Below are 25788 nucleotides of genomic sequence, written 5' to 3'. Positions count from 1 at the left end.
AAAAAATCTGCCGTGAATTCATTGTTATCTTTTCTGCTTATTACATTAATGTTGGCTAAAAATTGCCTGACAATACTGGAAATGTACGATGGGGAAAGCATGAAATGTTGACTTGAAGAAACGAGCTAGAACCTTGGATTAGAGTTGAGGTTTCTTAAGCCCTTTCGATCGGTGTTCTTTGCACGTACTGGACAAAACACAAGCCAGCTTTAATATTTAATTCCTGCTATCTGTTATTGCCAATTACAGAGCTTGTTTACTTGAACCATGGGAGTTGGCAGATCTGTTTTAAGGGTGTGTTTCTGTTTGTGTGTGTGTCTGTCTCTTTGGTCCAAACTGTTTAATGAGTTCAGAGTTCAAGGAGTTCAGAGTCCATTTTTTTAGACATGGATGTTCTCTGGTAATGCCTCAGGGAGGGTGGTGGGACTGGGTGGGTCCCCTGCGGGTCCTCGCGAGTCCCTGTGTCGCTATAAATACACACTGGGATCCCATTCAGAGGATTAATGTGAGTGCGCGTCTTCGTGACGCCACTGCAGTCGGCCGGGCTGGAGGCTATTACTGGTCGGCAGGGTTGCTATGGAGACCAGGGGCATCGAAGAGGAGCGCAACATCTGTGGGGTGTTTTGTTTGTCAAGACAGGTTTTCCTCCTTTTCCCTCTTGCCTTTCAGTGTTTGACCAGTACTTAAAAAGTCACTACTTCTGACAGGAAAGAAAGACCAATTCTGTATTAGGGTTCATAAAACTCCCATGTCTGTTGTCGTTAGTGCTTAGATCACTTGTAAACATGGCAATTAGATCATGGAAAACTGTATTATTTTGGGGCAATTTTTCAGCTGCCTGTGCTCAGTCATGCTCACAGCGGACCCTCAGGGTGTAAGTCATCTGGGACTGGGGGGGACGCTCTTCACCGGGTTCATGCTAGTGGAAAGCTCACATTCTGGGGAAGCATTTAACCCCTTGGCCTTCCCTTTTCCTCTCTCCTTGGCTTCCCTCTCTATATGGACATGTTCTATTTCCACAGCTTCTTTCTTCTGGCTGCTTATCCACAACTCAGCGGGGCACAGATTTTCTGTTGATAGGTACTTATTTGGGCAATGAGCAAACTCCCTTAATTTTTAGAAGCCCCCACGCTCTCCTTCTGTCCACCTCCTGTCTGGTTCAACCTTCTGTTTTGTTTTGTTCTTTTTATTTTGCACATATTTTTGTTTTGGTTAAATTATCTGCTTGTGGAACCCCTTTATGAATAGATATCCTGATTAGAAAACTAAGTCTAAGCCAAAAATGTCCCATATTATCACTCTGAGGTCCATCTCTTAATTAAAATTTTCTTTGAAGCATTTTTCCATGTTAAGGTAATCCGTCTAGCTCTCTTTAATACTTATTTGCATCTATCTATATAATTTGTAGATAAATTTCTGAACCTTCTGTAGCCTACTTTGTGTGTATATGTCTCCTAGTATTTTTTTTTACCATATTTGGGTACACCTTACCTCGACCAGCCTTGTGTGGTGCATGTGTGTCACGGTAAAATGAACCCTAACCTCCTAATCCTGTCACAGCACAGTGGTGCACAGAGCAGTGCATCTCTGACCCCATGATATAACTTTGTTATTTTGAAATAATTTATTTTCACTCTGCAAGCATCTCTTCCCAAATGCCAGTTACCTAACTTCATCCAAAAATTAACTCTTGCTTCACAGCTTACTCCACATTTACCATCATCTCAAGCCACATTTACTCCAAAATTAGGAAAAGCTTTAGTGCTTGTGTCCCCACATTCCTCAAACAGCAAACGTTACCAGTGAAGTTCAGCTAAAATCATAGCTGGAGATCCTAAAAATATTTAAAGTATGAAGCATAAATAAATCACGATCATGGGTGATTTATTGTTTCTCAAGTAATTTTTAATTTGTAATGTTCTGAAACCAAGACCTTTTCAGACACCAGAACACAGATGTTTTGCTCCAAAAATAATCTATGTGGGTAAGCTCTTTGGAATTACAGAGGTTGGATTTGTCCTCATCCACTAAAAACAGTTTCTCTGTTGGAAGCACTTTGTCTCAGATTTATTATTTAGAAATTAGGATTTTAGATTTAAAGAAGGGAAAAACCTGAGACCGAGGACACAACACAGTGTATACCACAACTTGGACAAAACACCTCAAGCGGTGAGTTGGCAGCCACAGCAGTGAGGAACCACCAGTGTTGTTTGTGAACATAATTTAATAATTTTAGCTTCAACCCTTCTACCACTGCTACCACAGGATAGAGGACTATTTATCCTGTGGTAGATGGTCACCAGCCTCAGCCAATTTTTTTGTTTTACTATTATTTATCCTTGTAACTAGTTAGGTCTCTGAAGAAACATGTTAACACGGTATGTCACCGTTCCATGACTAATCTATGGTATTAGAAGATGCAAATGAAATCATGACAACAACACATCCAATAGAAACAATGGGGAGGATTCTCTGTGATTCTCTGTTGCTAACAGCTTTAGATCAGCCTCCATATAAGATGACTGACCAATATAGCAATATAAGCCAATGTGCTAGATGGAAAGATGGAAAAGTACATCTTTGCTGCTCTGTATTGCGTTGTGCTAAAAGCAATAACAACATTTTCAGATGAAATTACTTTTCATAATAACAGCAATGCAAGACTTGCTGATCATTGTGGGATGCAAGAGTTTAAAGGTTTAGTAGTTTTCAAACTTTTTTGGCTTTTGATGTGGGAGATATACAGTAAGTTATCCTGTTTTCCTGCTGTGCATAGCCTAATATAGAAGTTAATTACAGCAACAGGGATTTATACATCCCACTAGGAGCTTAATATGTGTCCCCAACCTCTAATTAAGTCCCAATAGGTGAGCGGTAATGTTAGTAATTAGTATTTAGGGAGAACTTATTGTGTTCTTTACTGTGCTTTGGATGAAATTTAAAATTAAGATTAAAATAAACACTCCTTGTCATTGCTGTGTTTTAAATTACTTTCATAACATCAGGAATCATTTCAATCAATCAAAAATGTTTCAAATACACATATTGGGCACATTTTAGTTCAAACTGAATACAAATGTTTAATTCATAGACTGTAGTTCAGTAAACCCAATTAATAATCTAATAAAATAACTACCTTTCACAAAAGTTAGTAACTCCTGACTAACTTTTGTCAGAACCAACAAGACTTTGTGCAAACTTATTCCAGACTGCAGATATGCTTATCACTCATTAGACAAAATGCATTTTCTATATTATGAACAACAAAGTTGTTAGAAAGGAGGGCATCATAACAGGGTAAATACTTTGCTCTCCATTAGTGCTCCTTGCTTGACACGCTTGAACCTGAGGTTGATGAACTCCTCCACATTCACAGCATGTCCCAGTCTGAAGTGTGTGATAATTTTACTTATGTTAATTTATAGTTGGATAGTGTGTGTATTTTTCCTGCCTCCATCATCTTCAGCTTGTTGTTTGTCTTACCCATGCTTCTTGAGGCACTCGTCTCTGTTTTTTAACAAAGAATATCGGTTAGCAAGACAATTGGCTCACAAGATGAAATAAATGAGCAGAGCACGTTTCAACATAAAGTTGTAGAGTCCTTCATTGTTATATGAGATGAATATTAGCATTTATAAAGACATGAAACCTATTGCATCTAGATTGAATCCCTAAATCTGACTCCTTCCACATTTGTGCTACCAAAGTTGTTGCTTTTTGGAGGTGTGTGTCTGTGTCTTGGCACAAATAAGTTATTCTTCATATGTTTACAGTAAGAAAGTTCTTTAGTCTCATTGAGTAATGAGTTTACTTCACATCTGAAATAAATCAGACAACCTTCTGCTTCATGTCAGAAGAAAACTGAGGAAAGACATGATGGTTTTAGGTAAATAACGAGTGAAGTGAAAGTCAATTTACCTAAACCTGCCCGTTGGCTGGTGGGACAGTTATGAACTGCAACATTATTGAATAGCATCCTGATAGTAAAAGTTAGTAGCTTAACAATGCAATCAATTTTTGAGTTAAATGTTTTCATACTGTACTTTTCCTCTGAGTGTAGGAAAGAGCAAATTTTAGACTGGGTCTAAGTCCTAGTTAGGACATTGATAACACTGTTAATGTTTAGCATTATTTGCCATTGCACAGTAGTAAACTCTTCAGCAATGTTTTGATTTAGATTCATCTCAGATTCCTTAAAAGTCGATTTAATTAAGCTTCACTGTTTGTGAAACGCTGCAAAGTAGCCACTTATAGCTGCGGTTGACAGGAAAGTCCCCAAGAAAGAGTGAAAGTATTGAGACATGCAGGCAGGGTTCAACATTCAAAGGGTGCTTATATTCTTTTCCATTTTATTAAGAGAAGCATTTTTTTTTTTTTTTTTTGTACCCCTCCAGGGGGTCTTTTGTGGGCTCTAGTGTCCCTTATATGATAGTAGGCTGACAGAAAACTGGGAAGGAGAGGGGGGAAGACATGCGGCAAATGTCGTCGGGTCCGGGAGTCGAACCCGCGACTGCCGCGTCGAGGACTCAAGGCCTACAAATACGGGTCGCGCTAACCACTACGCCACCACGGCACGCCCCGAAGAAAAGCATTTTCTTTTATTTTCAAACTTTATGTTTGTAGTTCTTCATCAAAAAGTTTATAAACTAGTCCTCATTTTCTCTTTGTAAAAACGCAGATTTTTAAGCTCTGATTTAAAAAGCTGTAAGATGTTTGATCAAGTGTAATATTACTGTTTTACATAACTTATCCTGTCTTTGTAGGTTCTGTCCCATTTAGAAAAGTGTTGCAAGCATCAGAAAGTGTTAAAACAAGAAACGTGGCTGACATCTAAGCCTACGTAAGTTTAAACAATTTGCAGGAAAATATATTTGTACCTGTTAAACAGCCTGTCAACTTTGTCGGAAATGGTAGTCCTTCATTGCTAACTTTGGAAAGTGAACTAGAAACAATTTAGCTGAAAGTAATGAGAAATATTTGCCTCAGGAAAATCATATACCACCACTATTCATATCCAAATGCTTGTTAGTGAATATGTGTTATGTCAGGCCACAGCTGGGCGCTGCAGCCTGTGTGCTGCGAGTTTCCATCTCTGGCTTAAGCTAATTATGTAACCTGTGGCCGCAGAGCGTGAGTGAGCACAGTGATCCTCAACTATAAAAGGGAAAGAGGATGGTAGAAGAGGGTCGTTGGACTTTGGGGAAAACACATTCTTTACTTTCAGCTGTTTGATATTACTTTAGCCGTCTGACCAGAGAAACTTAATATATTTTTCATGTCCATGTAGCCGAGTGAAAACACAGCCCGAAGCCAGAAGAATCCAGTTATTTAGCGATTACATTGTACGTCATAACAAAATCCTCAGAATTAAACTTTCCATGAAACTTAAATTTCAAAATAATTTGCAGACAGATTATCTGACTAAAAGCTGCTTTCAACAAAACATTTTGTGTTGCAAACATCAGTTTAGAATTTTACATTTTTTCTGCAAAATACACAACTGAGCTGGGTATCACTGTATAAGATCAATAGTCATCGTCAATTACACTTATTTTGGGCCATTTACAAGCAATTTAAACTAATTTCAAATCATGTGGAAAATTAGGATAGGTTAAATATAGACCAACATTTATGAAAAGCAGTTGAGCAGTGGATTTTATTTGAAATGAAACAAAGAGTGAGATGAAAGTGAGGATGTAACCAAAGTAAGGATGTAAAGCACGTTTTTGAATCAAGTGATCTGCAAGTTGGTTTTGCTTTAGATTTATTTTTGCACAATTGAGTTATGTTGAGTCAATGACTTCAATAATTAAACAATTTATGTTCACATCTCACAATACGTTGCTCACTAATTTGAAGCAACAATTAAGTTACCCAGAGTCATTCTTGTTTCTTGGTTTCGTAAATGTTTGTTTTTCTGTCTTTTAACAGCAGATAAAGTTATCCAACGTGCTATTGGACATAACTTGGTGGTCAAACGAAGAAGACAAATCTGAAAGTGTTCCAGGCTTAGAGAGGCTCCATTTGGGGCAAATCTTTCAAAATGTTTTTACCAGCCTTACATACCTAGAAATGTGATATTTTGCCTTTTTTTGTCTTTGCAGAATCTCTTAAGTTTAAGTGTATTGAGTTGAGTCTATAGGAACATACATTTTTAAGTCTTTCTGCAAATCCCTTGCAACCCTGCACATGTGTAGTATCAGTTTTCCTGCAAACAATGGGCTTGTTGGTTGCTTTTCTGATAATTGATCTTCTTGCTTGGCTGGTCAATTTTGTGGAAAACTTCAAGTGGTTTTAAAAGTTTTGTTAGGGTGTTGTACAATCAGATCCTACTGGTTAAACTGTTGATCCTCTATTATGTGTTAAAGATAATCCTGCTCTCCATTTTTACAGTAAAGGATGTTTGCTTCATCATTTTCATTACCTGAGTTTGAGTAAATGTTCCCAAGTCTGCATGCTTCATTGAGTTTTGTTAGGCTTTGCGAGACGCGATAGCCTGTGAAATTAGATATCTTCTGCAATAAATACACAAAGCAGACAGGATGTCCATCCTGGTGAAGTCTTTATTTACACTTCTCTCTCCACACCAACCTCACATCCAATCCCTTAAAAGTCAATATAAAAATGTACTGGAGCGATGATCTCACCTTCATTTGTGCTGTTTGCTCAGGGAACAGGTGTAGTAAAAAAAAACAAGTCTTCTAAGTCTGGCATTGAATTTAAGACTACCATTTATCCAGTGTGAACACTCCAATTTTATGGTATTGTGCTTGAAGCAATGTCGTTGATGTGTCCAGAAAACTATGTGAAAACAAGTGAACATTAGGACATGGATTCTGTCCTAAAGTGGCTGTTAGGATTTAGTCTAATTTATGGTAATTGATTTTAATTGAATTTAATAAACCTTCCATCAGCAGAAGGCCCTAATCTGCTTGTGATTTTGAATGTTAAAGCTGTTTTTTCAGAGCAGCAGCTTGTTGTACTTTGCTCGTAGGACATGGAGCACTGTGTCCTTTTTTCTTTGTGTCCTGGTTAGTGGTGTTATAGACTTTCCAACTAAATCGGAATAGCTTCCTGTCTTTCTTAAATACCAGAAATTATAATTAAAAGTTTTAATCCATAACCATCAAAACAAGTGGTTTGTTTTAGCTAAACACAACTTACTTCCAAACAGTGCCTTTTTGTAGAACACATTGTTCTGTCTTGGCTCTTTTTAAGACTTTTATTGCTTTTCTAATTTTCTTACACTCCTCCATTTTAAGTGTGCCCAACAAGAGCATTGTGCAAGCATGAACATACTGTTGCAGGTTGGTATTTTTCAGACATCACAAACTGAGCCAGAATAAAATGTACACATCTTACTGCAAGGCAACATGCCTGTGTTTCAGTGGAAACCAGCTCTGACCAGTGGCTCTGTACACTTTCGGCTAAAATGGACTTAAACACAACACAACACAAGCATCCCACCAAACACATTACTCCAGGTAGCAATAGCTACATAAGCACATGTAGACGAGTGCTGTGCAGATGCATGAATAAATGAATTGTCTGATCGGACAGCTGAAATGTCATTGCCATGTTTCATTTTCTCATCCTGAATTTAGCTGGGAAGAGCAGCAGTGTCATTAATTAAAATATCAAAATATTGTTCAATATTGCTCTTTTGAAATGCAGCTTGTGTAACACTACGTCTTAATGATAAAATTAACAATTAGTCTTTTTCATTTAATCACAAAAAAATTGCTTTTAGAAAAAATATAAATGTATCATAGGACTGAATCCTTAAAAGGGGTTATTATATGCTAAAATAAATAATACTTCATTTTACTTTGCCTTTGATTTAGAAATAGATCAATCATTTTAGGACTGATTTCTCATTTCTGTAAACACTAAATTTTTAGCCAATTTGAGTTGTTCTTTAGGAACTGTAACATAAAACGATTCTGAATATTTTCTTTTCTGTCATTAAGTGTTTATATAAGAGGTGCTTTGACTATTATTCAAAACAAGGTGAAAATAATTGGGGAGTTGACATTTTAAACCATGTTTGGTATATTAGCTTAATAGTTAGCATGGTTAGCATTACGTAAACAGCAGTATTTGTGTGTACAGACAGTTCCCACCCGTCTGGAAGTAAATTACAACTCAAAGGCGCCATCTTGATAGGCAGCTGGTAAACAACATTATAAAGGAGCAACATTACCAACGTTTTAAATTCTTTAGGCTTTTTCTGCTGTTATGGAGAACCAGTAAAGTCTAGCAATAGCATATCTTATGTATTTAACAAGAGAACGTGCCGTGGCATCTACTGGTCCTTCTCTACTACTGGCTATGTGTGACGCATAATAAACAATGGACATGTACATTTAAACAATTGTGTATAAAATGTGTGATTTTGCATTACTGAGTCAAGGAAATCCCTTAAGCATGTATTAAGTCATATGAGGTGAATTTTGCCAGTGATGAGAAATATTTTAACTTATTCTTGAGAAGGTTATTTTTAGGCCCAACTTTCTATCAAAATCTATTCAAGTATGACTTCACACATGGTTTTTAGTTAAATTCATTGACTATGAATGCCTTGTTGAATACTACATTCAAGTCAAACTTGAAGAGATGTCTAATGAGTCAGCATAACTAAAAATACTCATGAGAGTGTACAGAGGCGTCTGAAACACATCTGCTTTCATCTAATCTTACCATACTCTACACTCCCAAAATAGATTTACAGTCTGTAAAACTTAGAGCTGATACTTTTCAGTCGCTCATTAATGTCACAGCAAAAGGCGACGTGAACCGCAAACATGGAAACCACTTTCCTTCAGTCTCACAGACATGAGAAAAGATAAACAAGAAGCAGACTTGGAGTATATTACAACAGCAGAATTATCTTGCTCCTTTGTTCTGAGTTTGTGCTTAATGACAAATTTATCTGTATTTTACTATATAATATGCACATCTATCTATCTATCCGTCATCCATCCATCCATCCCTCTCTCCTTCCCTCCCTCCCAGCCTTTAGTTATTGTGATAGCCCCATCACTTAACGCTCTCTTTCTTTGTCACATGTGTCCGTTTGAGCATGTCCCCAGTCAACCCCTCCACCACCGACTAACTGATGTTGCTATAACCTAATTTTAGTTTATGAGGTGTGGGACCGCTGGGTGTTACCCTAGCTGCAATTTTAGGCGAGGTCCTCGCGGGGCTCCGATCTGTCGTAATTATCTCATTGTCAGGGGTTGGACAGGGGGCTCGGACCTCGGCGACTTCTTCCAGCTTCCCTCGGCTCCTCACGTGCGCACTCGCGCATCGGGGCGCTCAGAGGCCCCGGCGCGCAGGCTAGCCTGGCAGAGGCTCAGTCGCTGCACTGCCATTGGACAGATTTGATCCCACTGAGTAACATGTTACCTAACGCATACTGTGCAGCGTGGTGAGATCTAGGCTAACGGCAGACAGGACAGCACAACCCAATTAGTTTGAATTAGAGACTGGAATTATCTCTCAGCATCAGTATTGTAAAATTTTGTCAGAGAAGCAAAGAAGCAAATCTAAAAAAAGCCCCAAAAAACAAAAAACAATTGAGTGAGTTAAACACTTATATTTGACTTACTCTAAGTAAACTGATTATGTAGCTATACATTTCATTAATGTTTATATTACTGTAATTATATTACTACAATTTCATTGTTTTATCACAAAAACATTTTCATGTATTTTCATTGCATTTGTCTTTGGGTCTTTTGACTCAAACTTTCTTATGTTTTGTCTGTTTTTGTTTCCGTAGCACTGAGCAGCTGTTAAAGCTCCATCAGTCGTGTCGTTTGGTTTTGGAGTTGTTACTGTGTGGATGGGAAACAAGCAGGGTTGGGCTCTATGGGATTGTTTATAGTCCACCAGGGGAAAAGAATAACAAATTGTTGTGATAAGAATTAGCGATGATGCCAGCAATTTACTTCTGATGATTTTCGCAAAACACAAAAAACTGGCAAAATAATGGAGATTCTTTTAAGTTTATGTATTTAAAATGGGGACGGATTACACTGATAAACATTTAGAAGATAAATATACAAGATTGCAGCCAGAGGTTACAAGTTTTGTCTTGTGCCTGTTGGACAAGTTTCAGATTCAGATGTTCATATAAAACATGGACTGTGGGGGGAAAAAACATGCCACAGTTGATGGATATGGCAACCAAACTCTTAATAGCATTTTTCAATTAAGACTTATTTGAAGTTTTCTTATTCAGTAATATTCAACAGCACGCAGCCTATTTAAACCAGCTTTCTGTCTGTATTTGGGATCAGCGACATTTTGTCCCCAGTCTTTTCATTCCCTTCATGCGGCGGCTGTTTGTTGTGGCCTTAACGTTCAGTCTCACTCGTTGGTAATCAGTGGGCGTAATAAACTTGGATTCTGGCTCACTGGAGGATAGAACAATTCCAATGCAGAATTTATTTTTTTAATGTTTGGAGCCATTATGTAAGAGTGAGATCAGCTCTTACTACCCGCTGTCCAGTTGTTCAGCCTTTCAGATTTATTCTGTGTTTTCATCATGATAGCACTCAGATGTTTCAGCATTCTCAGTTCATCTGTAGGGGGGGGAGGCTGTTGTCCACCCAGCAGGTATTTTCTCTGACTTTTGTTATTGTCTGACCAGTGTTCACAAATCAAAACCAGATGCCCCCTACTACCTTTAATGCTTCAACCACAGCCTTTCCTGTCAAAAACAGCTGTTTTCCCTCTATTCCTTTTCCAATAGAGAGATTTGTAGCTCTCCGTAACGCCATAAATTCAGAAAAATATGTTTCGGAGGGATCATTAAGAACTTTGTCATCTACTTAAAAAAGCAATGTTTGTTTTTGCCATCATCTTAGCTAAGGTAAAGAATGAAATAGATTGATAGTCAGCTGTTACAGACAGCTTGCTCTTTGTTGACTGGCTGGACAAAGAGCCAGTCTTTGTCAGCTACATAGGAGTTGTCAGCTGGAGCTGTTGAGCAGATCACCTTAAAAAAGGTGAGGCAAACCGGAGGGCAGCAAAAACGTATCAGTTGTCTCTTGTCAGGTTTGTTTAAAATTTCATACGGGAACAAGCAAACATGAAGAGGTGGCCCAGACGATCCAAGAAAGACTTCAGAGGGTTTCACAGTTTTTGGATGTCAGAAAGTAAAATCCCATAAAAAAGCCACAATGAAAGGAAGAAAAATGTTTTATAAAAGACAATCAAAAGAATAGGAGAGAACAGATTACAGAGTTGTAATTTGTTCAGCCTTCTTGTTTATCTCCTGTCCTTTTCTGCCTCACTACCCCACTCTCCGTAGTGGAGGAATGTCTCAACAAAAGCTGATTTCTCAAATAAGCTTGAAAAACCAATATGGTTTTGCCTAACCCTGTGTTTGGTGCATGACACACTTGAGGACGACCTCTTCTGGATAACTCCTTGGCTAATTTCCAAAGTGCCTGGCCATCAGGGTTTGTAATGTCAAAGACCCGGAGAGTTGGCTGTTATAACTTTCAGAGTACATGCACAGGCAAAAATGAAACATTGATTCAGGGATTATAATTGTTTTTTCAGATGAGGATGTATTTGATCACAGACCATTAAAATAATCCATAATAAAGGTATGTTAACTTAATGACATGGTGAGAAAACAGTCCATGAAAATTATCTACATTGGATATTCTGTCTCTGAAAATCATCTTTTCAGGAGTTAGCCATAAGTTGGGCTATGATTTAAAAAATAACACATGAGATGCAATAAAGTACTCTGTTGTCTCATAAAATTAGTCTTTAAACTATCACATTTTTTGGTCATTCATTCTGTACAGTGAGAAACAACTGAATAAACATTTTCTTAAACTGAACAACACTTTATTTTCAGAAGCTGTATCTCTCATCTCTGACGTTTTGCCTTTTCTCGTGTCTTTCTAGAACTGCGTTTCACTCGCCCCATTCATTTCTCGTTTATTACTAGAAAATAAAGTGATGTTGCACTTATATGCATTTCTATAAGTCCAACAGATCCACACTCAACCAAGTGGACACATATTACACTCTGGAACAAATAGTGAAGGCATAATGTTAAATTATTATGTATGACTGGTCAATAATGTATTGCAGTAGTGCAGTATCTTTTCTGGTAAATGATACCGGTGTTTTACAGTTGTTCAAAATATAACCGAACCTCGCAGTATTCCCATAATAATTTAATGTTAGCTGAGCTCTCAGACTATACATAGCATGTCACGTCCTCATGTGAGCGGCTCCCTCACAGTTTTGCCTGACACATTTAGGGCTTATGTAAGACAAAGCCACATTTGGGTGTTGTCATCCACAATATTACAACATCCTGTGAATTAGCGCATGAGTTGTGATCTTTTGAATCAAAACTGACTTGATTTGTGTTTGTAAAAGGGCCTGTTATGTGTTCAGGGTCACTGTGTCTTTTCACAGTGACCCAGGTCATTTGAGTTTCCTGTTTATAAATGGGTATTAAAAACAAAAAACAAATGGCTTTTTGATTTCTTTTTTTTTGTTTTAAAATGCAAAAATTTAAAATAAGATTTTAAAAAGCTATAAACCATGATCTACAAATCCCATCCAGGAGTTAGATCAAGATGTAGAGTGTTGCTTCCTCAACCTGCTTCTGTCATTTCCTGCCAAAGGATCTATGTGCCTGATAGACTGAAAAAAAGGCTCCCTAATTGCTCTATATTGACCTGATGAATTGCTGCAGGAATCATGGGTGCTGTTCTTGTGTTCAATATGCATGGCTTCAAATAAGCCCCCTCTCAGACTAACTGCATAAGTAAACCCAGTTGGGTCATTCACATGGGAACAATATGGATGTACTGATCGATTGATCCTTGACGTTATCAATTTTCAGTTACTTTATAACCTTTGTAGGCCTTGTACTAACAGTCGGGGCATAACGCCGCTGCTGTTGAGCGTTGGACAGCTAGACTCCTGTTTGGATGTTAATAAACCAACCTTAAGCAAACAATATAAAGCCGTTTTTCCTGAGCAGATGTTTGTAAGTGACTGTGTGGGCATGTTGGTCAGGAGTTTTACTGGGTGTCCGCCCATCCTTAAAGTCTTAAATTCGTGTATCTAAAATTTAGGCCTTAATATGTCTTAAATTTATTTATTTAGTTTTTTAAAGTGAGTTTGCATTAAATACGTTTATCTCAGGTATTAAATTTTGTCTTGACAGGACTATGTAATCATATGTTGTTGGTTTTTTTCTTGCGGGACTTCAAACGTTTGAGTCGCACTCAGACATTGTGTGTGACTCTGGATGGTTGATGCTACTGGTGGCTCACTGCTAACATCCCCTTGCTAGTTAGCTAGAAAGCTTTTCTGCGTCTGTCATGGGTAAGTGCAGAAGTATAGGCAGTTTGCTGTACATAGTTTGTACTTTTCTGTGGAAACACAAGGCTTAAATTGGTCTTAAAAAATCTTAAATTTGAGTTGGTGAAACCTGCAGATGCACTGGTTTTAGTGCAATGTCAGAGTCCTTGAAGATGTTTTTTTTTTTCTATTTACTGTACTCCAGCAATAATTGAGCAATAGGTGAGGTTCATCTTAGACATATTGTGTGTCAGTCAAAGGGCAAGATAGAACTACCAGTTGTCATGCACATTTTGTTTTTAGACTAACCTGTTCTTTTTCTTTTCTTTTGTGTCTCAGGATTGTGAGCAGCCATGACAAAGTCCTATGAGTTCAACTGGCAGAAGCACCTGCCTGAGTTCATGCAAGAAGGTGCCTCCTTCGACAGGTTTGATGAGGTAAACTGTGCGTTTGTTATCTGCAAATAATTATAATTGGATGAAAACATGCTTCCGAGTTTAATTATAACAGTGGACTTCAAAAATATATCTTGTTTTGGCCCCCATTTCCTCTGATGAACTTAATGAGGGCACTTAGGTAGGACATTTGACAGGCAAAGGGAAAGTGTGTCACCCACCCCAGCAGAAAGACATGCGTGTCGCCCTGCATGCACCAGGAAATCCCCTCAGTCCTCTCCATCCATGCAGCTGTCAGAGAGGGGAGGAGGATCCCTCTCAGAACACTGTGGAAAATATGAACGCGTGCGTGGAGAGCCATGATCATATCCACGGTCACGTCAAAGAGAGCAATTAAAACTGGGTCGCCGTACTTTTGATGAGCATCCTCAGCGTGTTGCTGCTGTGAACTTTGAGCCAAGCAGAGGCAGAACATGATGGAACCGGCCTGAATGTTAATAAGGTCAGCTTTTCATCTCACCTCTGCTTTTTTTTTTTTCTTTTTCCTTAAGGACTAATTATATTCTAAAATGAGATTATTTATATCTGAAAGAAGAAAACTGCTGAAAGTTGAACTTTGTAAAGATTGCAGGGTACATTTAAGGTCGACTGAAACAACCTAAACATGTCACTTATGAGGGCACAGAACCACGCTAAACAGCAAAGGTCGTTATTTTTGTTTCCACACAAAAACATTCCCCACTGACTGAAACCTCACTGAGCGACAGATGGTGGAGGCAGGTAATACGCACATGTTCTAAGTGGCCTGTTGAATTTTAATCAAACGTTCACTCTAGTCAGAATGCGGTTCCACTACTCTAATAGAGGTTCTGCCTCCCTGTTTCGACAACATTTAAGTGTTTTGAAGTACAATAGGTTTTAAATGGGTTATAGATCTGCAGTAATTACAATGTGTTTGTCTATGAGAGACATTTCAAATGTATTTTCCCTCTCTGACAGCCCACAGCCATGGAAGTGAAAGGTTAAAGAGATGGAGAGCAATTCATCATGCTAAGAGCCAAAGCGCTCCTTCCTCTGCGTATTCCTTTCATTATCTCGCTGATAGGAAATCAATCGCTGAAGATGTGGCTGGTGTTTGGTTTCTATGGGACCAGGCAGCTTCATATGGACAGCTGCTGAAGGCAGAGAGTGACGGGCCAGAACTGCGAGACGCTGAAAACTCATAAGCATGGGTTTCTGGCGAATGCTTGGTCTTGTCACGGCCTCAGAGGTTTGCTGGAGAACATTAGTGAACAAACGGCATCATGGAGACCAAGAAACACAGCAGAAAGGATAGGCACTGGATACAAGTGCATGCCACACTTTCTAGATTTGTGCTTTCCATTTTAAATGTAGTTTTGTGCGTACACACACACACACTGATGTGGCATCTTGGACAGGAAAGACAGAATCCATCCATTCAGAGATGAAAGTCAAACCCTTGAATATTTGATTCCTTTTGTCATTATAAGATCTAGTTTTTCAGGCTGACTGCAGTAGCGCACCCTTTTGCCATCTCCCTCAAAAAACGGGCTACTTTGTAAAATTAAGTCCCTGTCAGCCTTAATTCAGATGAAAGTGAATTGAAAGCTTTTAGCCGAGCTCTCAGAGGCCTCTCTGCTTCCTGGATGGAAGATTGAATGTTTTCTTCATTTTCTGGTGGTTTCAGATGACACGCGTCAGCGAAACAGGTCAGCGTCGTCCCATTTGTGGCCATGTATCTAATGGCGGCAGGCATCCTAAAATAATGCATTACGTGTAGATGTGCGTGTGCACTTGTGTGTGGCATTGTTCCCCATTGCTAATATTAGAAGAAGAGTGACCTCTCAGCATCGACCCCCTTCTGTTTGTTCCCCCTTTTAATCTTTTTGGCCATCTCAGATCAGAGGGGAAGGGAATACAAATGTTCATATGCTCTGCCTTTGATATTCAGTATTGAAGTTATTCATATACAGGTATACTCCTATTTATATTTTCTTTATGTGAAGTGGAGCACTAATCCTGTATACCAAAAGTTTACATTTGTACATCTCTTACTGTACTGATCATTTTTATCTAGATTAAACTGTCTATTTGTACAAATTGAATGCTTTTGTGCATTATTTTAGAAGGAAAAGTTTCCACCTGTGTGTGTGTGTGTGTGCGCGCGTTTGTTTGTAATACCTTGTGGGGACCATTTTCCTGACATATACTACGTTGTGGAGACCCACTGCTGCTTGTGGGGACTGAAGCCTGGTCCCCACAAGGGGAAACGCTATTTTTGGGTCAGGGGTCAGATTTAGGACTAAGGTGTGAGTTGAGTTTTGATTAGGATTAGGGTTAGGTATGTAATGGTTAGGATAAGGGTAAGGGTAAGGTTTAGGCTGTAGAAATTAATGGAAGTCAGTGGAAAGTCCCCACAAAGATAGCCACGCAAACGTGTGTGTGTGTAAGGTTCTTGCCTTATAGAATATATTAGGACTTCATCCTCTTGTCTGATTGTATAAGCCTTGCAGGTTGTGTAATATGAGGCTACATCAAATGAAACTCTTTGATCAATGAAGCCTCTAATATGAAAATGCAATTCTCCTTCTCAGGACCCATACCTCTTTGAGCCCAACTGTCAGATGAAGGTGGATGAATATGGCTTCTTTATCACATGGAAGAGTGAGGGAAAGGTACAATCTTCCTCTTATCTGTCTTTCAGCTATCATTTTTTAACGTCAGGAGACACTCCAGACTCCGTCCTCAGTCATAAAGCTTCTTATATTGTGTTTCGAGAAATAGTCTACCCTCCTCAAGCAGACCGCACTTTGTTTCCTGAAAAAAATAAGTCAAAAGCATAGAAAAGCCGGCAAAGTGCAGAAAGTTACAGCCTTAACTAATACAATAAAGGTATGACTTATGTTTGACAGAAACAAACAAAATCCACAGTAAAACCTTACTTTTACTACTATTTCTTTCTTAATGTTACACAGTCCTATATGTTCACTGATAAATAAGCAATTTTCTTGGCCTACGACTCTACACTATTCTGGGTATTGTTTAAAAAAAATAATCCAAATTTGACTAATTCTAATTTTAAAAGGTTTTTCTTTGAGTTTAGAAAAAAATCAATCTAAATTGCCAGTTGGATTCCTGTCAAAAATATTGTAATACCTGCAAAGTCTAGGCGTCACTGACATTGCCATTGGTACAGCAAGACGACGCTAAGCTTAGCTAAATACTTTTGTAGGTCTTGTTTTCTCTGACACAGTTTTAATTAAAATTTTAGGGAGTAACTTTTTGTTAGCTTACATGTGAATCTAAAATATCAAAATGCAGTAATTTTATTTTATTCTTAACCGATGTCTGTGTCCCGCAGGAGGGCCAGGTTCTCGAATGTTCTCTTATCAACAGTATCCGTGTCGGTGCCGTCCCTAAGGTGAGACTTTTTGGAAAGGCAATCTTCTCACTTCTGCTTTCACTGAAACTTGCACTCTCATCCCACAACACAGGCTTGTTTTCTCACTGCGACTCTCCTGTTTAAAACAACAAATCTGGGGAGGCCGATTTTTAAGCGGCATAATTCATGTCTAAAATTAGCCAATGCTTCAGTGGCGTATTTCAGCATCGCCTAATAATCCCGACTGACTTCTCACTGATGACTTATACATAAACATTAAATATTTAACAGCTCAATATTGATACCACCCTGGATGAGTTCGGCCACCGGCTGTATTTGAATCATGTTTTATTGTGTTTGTTTGACCCTAAGAGGAAAAACGAATAATGGTGCCTCTGTAATAATACGCTGCCTGAGAACCTTTGGGTTAAGGAGATCAACAGCTCACAGGTATAAGACGTTGTGTCTCTGTCGGGACGAAAAAAAGGAAAAACATCCTCGTCTTCTAATAAGGAGGTGATTCTGAAGAGACATTTTGACCAGGAGTCAGCTTGCTTCCTTCACTGCATCTGGCAACCAATCAGCAAACCAGACACACACAAATATAAACCCTTAGGGTCTCTCTGTATATTAAATATTGATTCATTCGCTGCACTATTGACGCCGACTCACTATAATGTAATATTTGACTCGATTCCAACTGTATGAATTATGGATGCTGTTATTAGATGCTTCTAAACTTAGGGGTAGGGTTCAATGCTTTATATCAATATCTGTATACAAACTCATCAAGTAGCTGAAAGTCTGCAAAAGACTGCGTAGAGAAGTGCTGCAAACGTAACCAATCGGCTGCAGATGTTTTGATGTTAACCTGTGTATTTGGTCCACGGTCACTGTGCGTGTGTGTGGACACGTATACAGATGCTACAGCTCGATAGCAGCGCCTTGTGTTTGTTCAAATGCTGCACGGTGTTTTGTAAGTGGCAGGAAGGCGATAGCAGGGCTTCTCCACAAAGGACGGCACAGCTGTTCCAAATAATCCAATGAGGAAGAGGAGATGGATGAGATAGCCAGCTGGGATTTTAAAGCTGCAACGCCTGTTGCTGTTAATTCAATCATACAACAAATACACATTAGTTTCTCCTGCGGTGACAAAGCTGATGTCTGATTAAAACCATGAGAGGGGGACAACTGATGCTGTGATTTTCTTCTCTCATTTCTTGAGGATGGATTTTATGCTCCACTGGAAGGATAGTCATTCCCAGCTTGTTGGTGTACTTACTCTCATCATTTGGCAGTTTAATTACATATTTTAGCTATTTAATTTTAGAGTTATCGTAAACAGTAAGGTAAAATGGGTAGCCAATGTTTGAATTTAATGCAGTTTTTCGTCTAATCCACTCGGGTTGAAAATTATGCATAGAAATATAGGCATACACCCACACAATTTGGACAAATTTCTATTTGCTGGGTGCAGAGAAATCACATTCTGCCTCGTATAATTCTGGCTGGAGATTGTACTTTCCAGGAACTGCTGGAAATTGGATTGTTGAAACTTGGATGTAGCTGAGGGTTTCCAACAGGACAATGACTGAAATGCATCAAAACTGTTTTTTGGAACGCATAATTCAGACTAACATTAAGATTCTGAATTGGTCCAAACTTCAGTCCATAAAATAAATAGCTCATAAAATCCAGATTTGTACCAGGAAACAACCAGTTTATATTAACTCTACTAATTCTGCTAAAAGTCGGGGTTGGATGTCCAGCCAGAATTATGGCAGAAACCTGATGTTTGCTACAAAATGTATAGCTTTCAAAATAGATGTTAGTGGGGTGCATGTATATACTTGAGGTTGTGTGCATAACTTTTGGTATAGAGGAAAATATACATAAAATTCAACCTGGTGTAGCAACTTTTAATGTTTTGAAATGTGATGTTATCATCAACAACCCAATAAAATGACTGTTCAAAGTGCTTTACAGGAATTAAAAAGAAAAACAAACAAAATAACAAACCAAAGGAAAGAGCACACAATAGGCACATTAAATTACTTTTTAAGGATATCTTTTTGCCCCTTTTTGTAACTTCCTTAGCTTTGCTTACCTTTGATGACATGTACAGCACTCAGTTTGTTGATCTTTCCTTATTTTCCCAGGACCCAAAGATCCTGTCCTCATTCGAGGCCATAGGAAAGACAGAGGCCGACCTGGAGGGATGCATCATCTGCATCTGCAGTGGCACTGACCTGGTCAACCTGAGCTTCATGTTCATGGTGGCAGAGAGCCCCGACACAGCCAGGGTAAATGCATTCAGTTATTTTCAAAAACTTTGTATTACACAAATGGTGCCGATACAGGAGTGAACAAGAAACAATATGATCCTGTTTCAATTAGAAAATATAGTTGGCATCCCACCTGATCTGTATTGCATGGCACTTTGATTAATAATGCACAAAGCCAGAATTCTCTAAGGGTCACAAAGCATGTTGCTAAAAAAAAAAAACATCCTAAAGGCTTTTCAGCAGTTGGAGTGTAGCCAAAATTAATTCAGTAATCTATTGTATATAAAGGCCAAAGCAGCACCCACACAGAGTAACTATTTCATTAAGAATGAAAGGAAAGAGAATGCAGGATGATGTACATTCTCCCTCCTACACACGGCCTTGAGTCATTGTGATAAATAGACGCATTTGAGTGAATCGTTTTCTCTGTCGCTTCTCTTCTGTATCTTGTTGAGACAAGATACAGAAGAGCTTGCCTGGAGGAGCAACTTCCACCATGTTTTAGATTTTAGATGAGCTCCAACTGTCACCTAAGTATTTTGTGATTTTCAATTGCTACACTCTTTCATTCCCTTTTTACTACTCCAATTGTGGTTAATTATTTTTTAAGCCAGCAAAGGCAATGTTCTTTTTACATTGTTGGACACTGTTTAATTTTGGTCTTTATGAAGAAGAGGTACCACTATATAATCTTTTTTAAAAGTCTGGCATGCCAAATCCAATTGGACTGGTTCTCATTTTTTGTTCTCTGCACTGTAGCACAGAAAAGAGAGCAATGTGGGTTTCTTAACAGAGAAAGTGATTTTGAATCCACCAGAGAATTATAAAACATCAAAGTATAAGTTCTAAACATTCATCTGATTTTTACTCGACTCAGGATAAGTGTGTGACACGACATGCTGTTATTTTTCAGTATTCAACCTGTGAAAAGTAGCAAATAAAGAGAAAATTGTCTGATTTAATTTCAACTACTTAGTACATTTCTAAGATGTTGTGTAAATTGAGGGTTTTTTCTCGTTTTTATTGACACAATACAATTAGGACCTTTAGTGTCTTCTATTTGACCCCCCCCTACAGACATTTCACTGTCTGTAGGGGGCAGCAGTGTGCTCATGTGTAATTTTTAATACTTACGCTGGGCTGTTTTCAGAAATGGATTGAGGGTTTGAGGTCGGTGATCCACAACTTTAAGGCCAACAACGTGTGTCCAATGACATGCCTCAAGAAACAGTGAGTGTATTTATGCTGTTTTTTCAGCCTCCAAATACTGGGAAACACTGTAAACCCTTTACACTGGAGTGTTTGTAGAGAAATTGATCCGCCTGCAAAGTCTATGGGCTTATACCCATGACCTCTTTTTGAACTTTTCTTTGATTGTTTTTGTTTTTGTGTGCCTTCAAATGTACTTATTTAGTTGGATGAGGATGTGTTTCTTGACCAATGTCAACGGGAAGATCCCTGTTAGAGGGTAAGAATAATTTTTATGCATTTCTGAACATATTTCACAGTGCCTTGCTTAAGTATTTTTATTAAACTTTTAGCTATTTTTTACCTTTTGTATCACTGCAGCCCTAATGTTTATTTTATTGGGAATTCATGTGACAGACCAATTCAATAGTGCAAAATTGTAAAGGTGAAGGAAAGTTGTTTCTGTATTTCAAACTGTTTTATATAAAAATGTAGATAATTGCCAATTATTTGTAGAATAGCTTAATCTAAACATTGTATATATTATAGAGCATTTGTTCCCCAAAAGGTCTTTTAGGGGGTTTGAACTTTGCATAAGATATGAATATGCTTTGTAGCCCTGTTTGTACCTATAGGACTGTTGTCTTGCTGGAAGATAAACCTCTGCCACAGTTTTACATTGCTTGTGTCTGAGAACTGGTTCTTTGATTTGCTACTTATAACTTTATCCTTTCCTTTTTAGTATCACAAGAACCTTTGCATCAGGGAAGACAGAGAAAGGGATCTTTCAGGCTCTGAAGGATCTAGGTCTTCCCAGTGGAAAGGTAAAAGCGAGAGCCAGGTACTTCCATTTGATCACTTCTTATGCATTGAATCTTAAAGTGTGTGGTGTTTCTGTATATGGCTGCAGAATGACGAGATTGAACCCTCAGACTTCACCTTTGACATTTTCTACGCGCTGACACAGAAGATCTGCCCTCGCACAGATATAGAGGAGCTCTTCAAGAAAATGTAAGCTGTCCTGTTTTAAACTCTCCTGCATGCTTGTTTGTGTAGCCGATATGTTCACCGGCTTTGAGCATAATCACTAGTGATGGGTCCGGCAACACCGATGCGTCGGCGCATGCGTCAAGCCCACAGACAAAACCCTGTGTCGGTGCGCGTGTTGCTTTCAGCAAGTCACGTGACCGACACAGGAACTGTTTCGAAATGACACTGGCGCGCCAAACTGTGTTTATAAGGAAGCGAATCTGTCAACGGGATGCATTTGCCAAAAGAATTCTTGATCTTTTACGGTACAGCGTCAACTATGGAGCCTCAAGGCAAACGAAAGGTTTCGTAGTTTGGGACCATTTTGATCTTACGTCAGAAAATAAGGTATTGGTTGTCACTTCGTAGTTGTTTCATCCGGTTCTTTTCAGTTTCTACTTGATCTATCTGAATCCAAATTCAGCTGAAATTGACTCTTAGTTTACTTTCATATTATGTTCTGCAGGGTAAGTGTTGCATATGTTTGACAGAATTGTCTTATTTAAATAAATCCACCTCCTCAATGCTGAGGCATTATAGGGCCAGGCATCAGAATGAAGTCCCAGATACACCTAGCATAGACTCAGGTATACAGCCAGTCTACAAATTACTGTTGCTTTTCATAAATCATTTCATATAAATGTATTGTTTACTCCATTTTTTTCTACAGCAGCAGAAGTTGTCAAAAAAGCATAACAAACAAAATTTCAAAATGTTGGACAAACTTATTTTTTTGAATGAAAATTTGTGGAACCCCTCCTTCCCAGTCCACAATCATCCTCATTCCGAACTTGTTCACTTAAATTTTCATCACTTGGTACATGTTCACATTATTTATTGACTGTATCGAAGAATATCAAATATATTTTGAATTTAACTGAAGATATGACATAATACAATATATAGTATACAATGACTTAAATCTTATTGTATAGACTAGGTCATCAAATCACTTCAGGCAACTACGTTGCCTGTAGGGATTTTTAATGTCCAGCAGGTGTCAGTATTCAGTGACACAGTATCGACACAGTATCAATACAGTTTTGCTATGGGTCGATACGCTTCATGACTCCTCATTTACCCAGCACTAATAATCAGGAATAGAACGGATCAACAGAAAAATAAAAAAATAACACTTTGTTGTTTCAATAATCTACTCTAAAATAAAAGTGAGAACTGTTAGGTGACATTGGGTATGATTTGGATAAATGTTTCTGCTCCTGCTACACTAACTACGCCTGGACAGCCTAACCTGCTTTCAGTTCAGCACTGAATTAGGATCAACCTACTGGCAACATTCAAACATAAAGAGATATGTTTAACAAATTTGGACTAAAAGTGTAACACAAAACACTTTCTAATTTTAACTGACTGTGTGGATGAGTGTGTGGATGTCCGTTTTAAGAGTTATAACAATATTTTTTCTTTTCCAATAATTCCTTTGCAGCAATGGGAACAAAACAGATTATTTAACTGTAGACCAGTTAGTCAGCTTTCTGAATGAAGTAAGCTCTTTATCATTCATTAACTTCTTTGTGTATTTGGCTTCAGCCAGCCCCTCTCTGCTGCCCCTCCACCCCGCCTCCTCTTCCCTTCCTGCTGTGGATAGAAGTTGCCCTCCATCGGCCATCTTTAAAACCCAATTAAACAACATTCAGCTTGCCTGGAGGGGCAACTTCCACCAGCTACCAAACTCTGCATGCCCCCTCTCGTCCCATTCCTCCTGCTCTCCCTTAGCGAGGTTTGCCTCCCATTGTCTGATTGGTGTTGTCATGACAACAGGAGGAGAGGTTTCCATCCTGTTGCGTCCGGCTTGGTTCGTCTCGCTTCCTGCTGTGTGTCTGTGTTTTGCGGCCGTCCTCCTGTGTGTGGCTGAATACCTGCTTGTTGCATCTGCTGTCCAGTCATGTCTGTGCTGCTCCATGCTCTGGACTCAGCTGGATTCATTCCCACTTTGCCTACAAGAATGTGCTCTGTCACTGTAACGTCTTGTTAGAGCTGCTTTCAACCCTTCCAGCACATATGACTGCCTTGTTATGAATCATTTTTAACTCTGCACTTATTTTTGTAGCGATTGGTTTTGCCCTACGATCTAAATGCCATCCTGTTGAAGACATGCTAGTGTTAGAAATATCTGAAATTGAAGTCAGACGTTCTCCAAGCATTTGCACAAAATTAATCCTTGATATGAATTGAGTTTTAAATTCTACTGAAAGTGTTGACATGCATGGTAGTTTCAAGTTTTTTAAGAAGCGTTTATGTTGGGAGGAACTGGAGGTAACGTACATGTGATGTACACCTGTGCTCGTGTCTTGCTCTGTAGAACCAACGTGACCCGAGGTTAAATGAGATTCTGTTTCCATTTTACGACCCCAAAAGAGCCATGCAGATCATTGAGAAATATGAAAGGGACGAAGAGCTGAAGAAAAAAGGTAAAAGCAATATATGAATGAAATCTGGAGACAGACTTTTCTTTGCCTCTGCTGCCATCTGCCTGTGTAATCTTGAATCTACAGAAACAGGTATTTATTGAATTTAAACCTGGCTAATTTACTACAATCACAAAGTCATCTTCATCTTGTCTTCCTCCTCCTAGGCCGCATGTCGAGTGACGGGTTCTGTCGCTACCTAATGTCAGACGAAAATGCTCCGGTGTTCCTGGACAGACTAGAGCTGTACCAAGACATGGATCAGCCTTTGGCTCATTATTTTATCAGCTCCTCCCACAATACATACCTGACAGGAAGACAGTTTGGAGGGAAGTCATCAGTGGAGATGTACCGCCAGGTCCTTCTGTCTGGATGCAGGTATTACACAGAGACACAGTCTAAGCATAATGAATAGGCATGTTTATTTGCCTATAAAATATAAGAATATGCATTTTCTGATTCAGAGTCTGAATCTGATGCATTAAAATCAATGCCATGTATTGATTTTACATTAGCTTTGAAAAAAATGAAGAGCCCACTCCACTGCACTGAACCCCACTGAAAACCTCCTGGTTATTCCACCAAATATTGATTTCTGAACTCTTCCTGAGTTAAAACATTAATATTGTTTCTAAATGAATATGAACTTGCTTTCTTTGCATTCTTTGAGGTTTGAAAGCGATGCATCTTTTTTGTTATTTTCACCATTTCTCATTTTCTGCAAATAAATACTACATTTTGGCTTGGAATTTCAGACACTTCAGTAATTCATGGAATAAAAGTAAATTCAGAGTTACTGATCATTTTTAGTGGTCTCTTAATTTTTTCCAGAGCTGAACTGCAGTTTGCTGAAGTGCTATGCTAATGCTAGTATGTTTACTTTGTTTTCAGTATGACTTGATAGTTTATTTTATACAGCTCCTGTCAGTCATTCATAAACACAACTTGTAGAAAAAGTTATTGTTCTTCATAAACTGCATTGATATAAAATGAGCTAAAATCTGGTTATGCATGTACATAATGTCCTGTTTATAATTTGTAATGGGTCCATTGTGCAATCTGAGTACTTCAGGAAGATTTCTTTTTGCTTACTAATCAGATGTGTGGAGCTAGACTGCTGGGATGGCAAAGGGGAGGACCAGGAACCCATCATTACTCATGGCAAGGCCATGTGCACAGACATCCTGTTCAAGGTAAAATCCCCACAGCAGTGCAGAACCTGCTAACATATTCAAGAGTCAGTTCTGTTCGTAGATGGGTCCCTCTGCTTTTTGGAAAAAACAGAAGCTGTGACAACCTGCTTTACCAAATCCTGACATTTTAAGCTAAGAATTTACTGAATAGGTTTGTGCACTTGTGTTCTGCCCATTAATTGGGACCTGCCACAGCAATGCATAGGAGAGATGTTCTCTCCTATTTCGAGTAATCATAGCGACGCAATTAGCGAAAAACGAGCCAAATTCAAATCAAAACAAATTCTAACCGTCACCGTTTTGTGTCCGATTCCAAACAGAGATAGAATTTTGTCTCCCCCTCTGTGTCTCACTCACAAACGACAGTTTTCAGAGGATTAATTACCATAGCAACAGAACACTGAAGAGATGTACAGTAGAGAACTACAGAGATGGCGGAACACTGAGTTCCTACAGAGAAGGCAGAGCCACTTTGGCGGAACGCTTACTACAGACAAGTATATATGTTTTATATTT

General features: G+C 38.7%; 1 protein-coding gene across 5 annotated transcripts in view; it reads left to right on the top strand.

Moving 5' to 3' along the window:
- The window catches only part of plcb4b (phospholipase C, beta 4b), a 66530-nt gene that overhangs the window by 24494 nt on the left and 16248 nt on the right, over positions 1-25788 (top strand). For all 5 annotated transcript variants that reach the window (XM_032584383.1, XM_032584388.1, XM_032584387.1 and 2 more), the window contains 12 exons: positions 13690-13787; positions 16361-16441; positions 17128-17187; positions 19308-19451; positions 20584-20663; positions 20848-20901; positions 21364-21445; positions 21532-21632; positions 23098-23155; positions 23974-24082; positions 24247-24457; positions 25179-25272. In XM_032584383.1, the coding sequence (XP_032440274.1) occupies positions 13704-13787; positions 16361-16441; positions 17128-17187; positions 19308-19451; positions 20584-20663; positions 20848-20901; positions 21364-21445; positions 21532-21632; positions 23098-23155; positions 23974-24082; positions 24247-24457; positions 25179-25272 (1158 nt within the window). In that variant the 5' untranslated portion in view covers positions 13690-13703. The remainder of the gene's footprint in view (positions 1-13689; positions 13788-16360; positions 16442-17127; positions 17188-19307; positions 19452-20583; positions 20664-20847; positions 20902-21363; positions 21446-21531; positions 21633-23097; positions 23156-23973; positions 24083-24246; positions 24458-25178; positions 25273-25788) is intronic.

This window comes from Xiphophorus hellerii, chromosome 15 (assembly GCF_003331165.1).
Source record: "Xiphophorus hellerii strain 12219 chromosome 15, Xiphophorus_hellerii-4.1, whole genome shotgun sequence".
NCBI lineage: Eukaryota > Metazoa > Chordata > Actinopteri > Cyprinodontiformes > Poeciliidae > Xiphophorus > Xiphophorus hellerii.
Note: the sequence above shows the minus strand (reverse complement) of the source record. Positions and strands in the feature narration are given on the sequence as shown.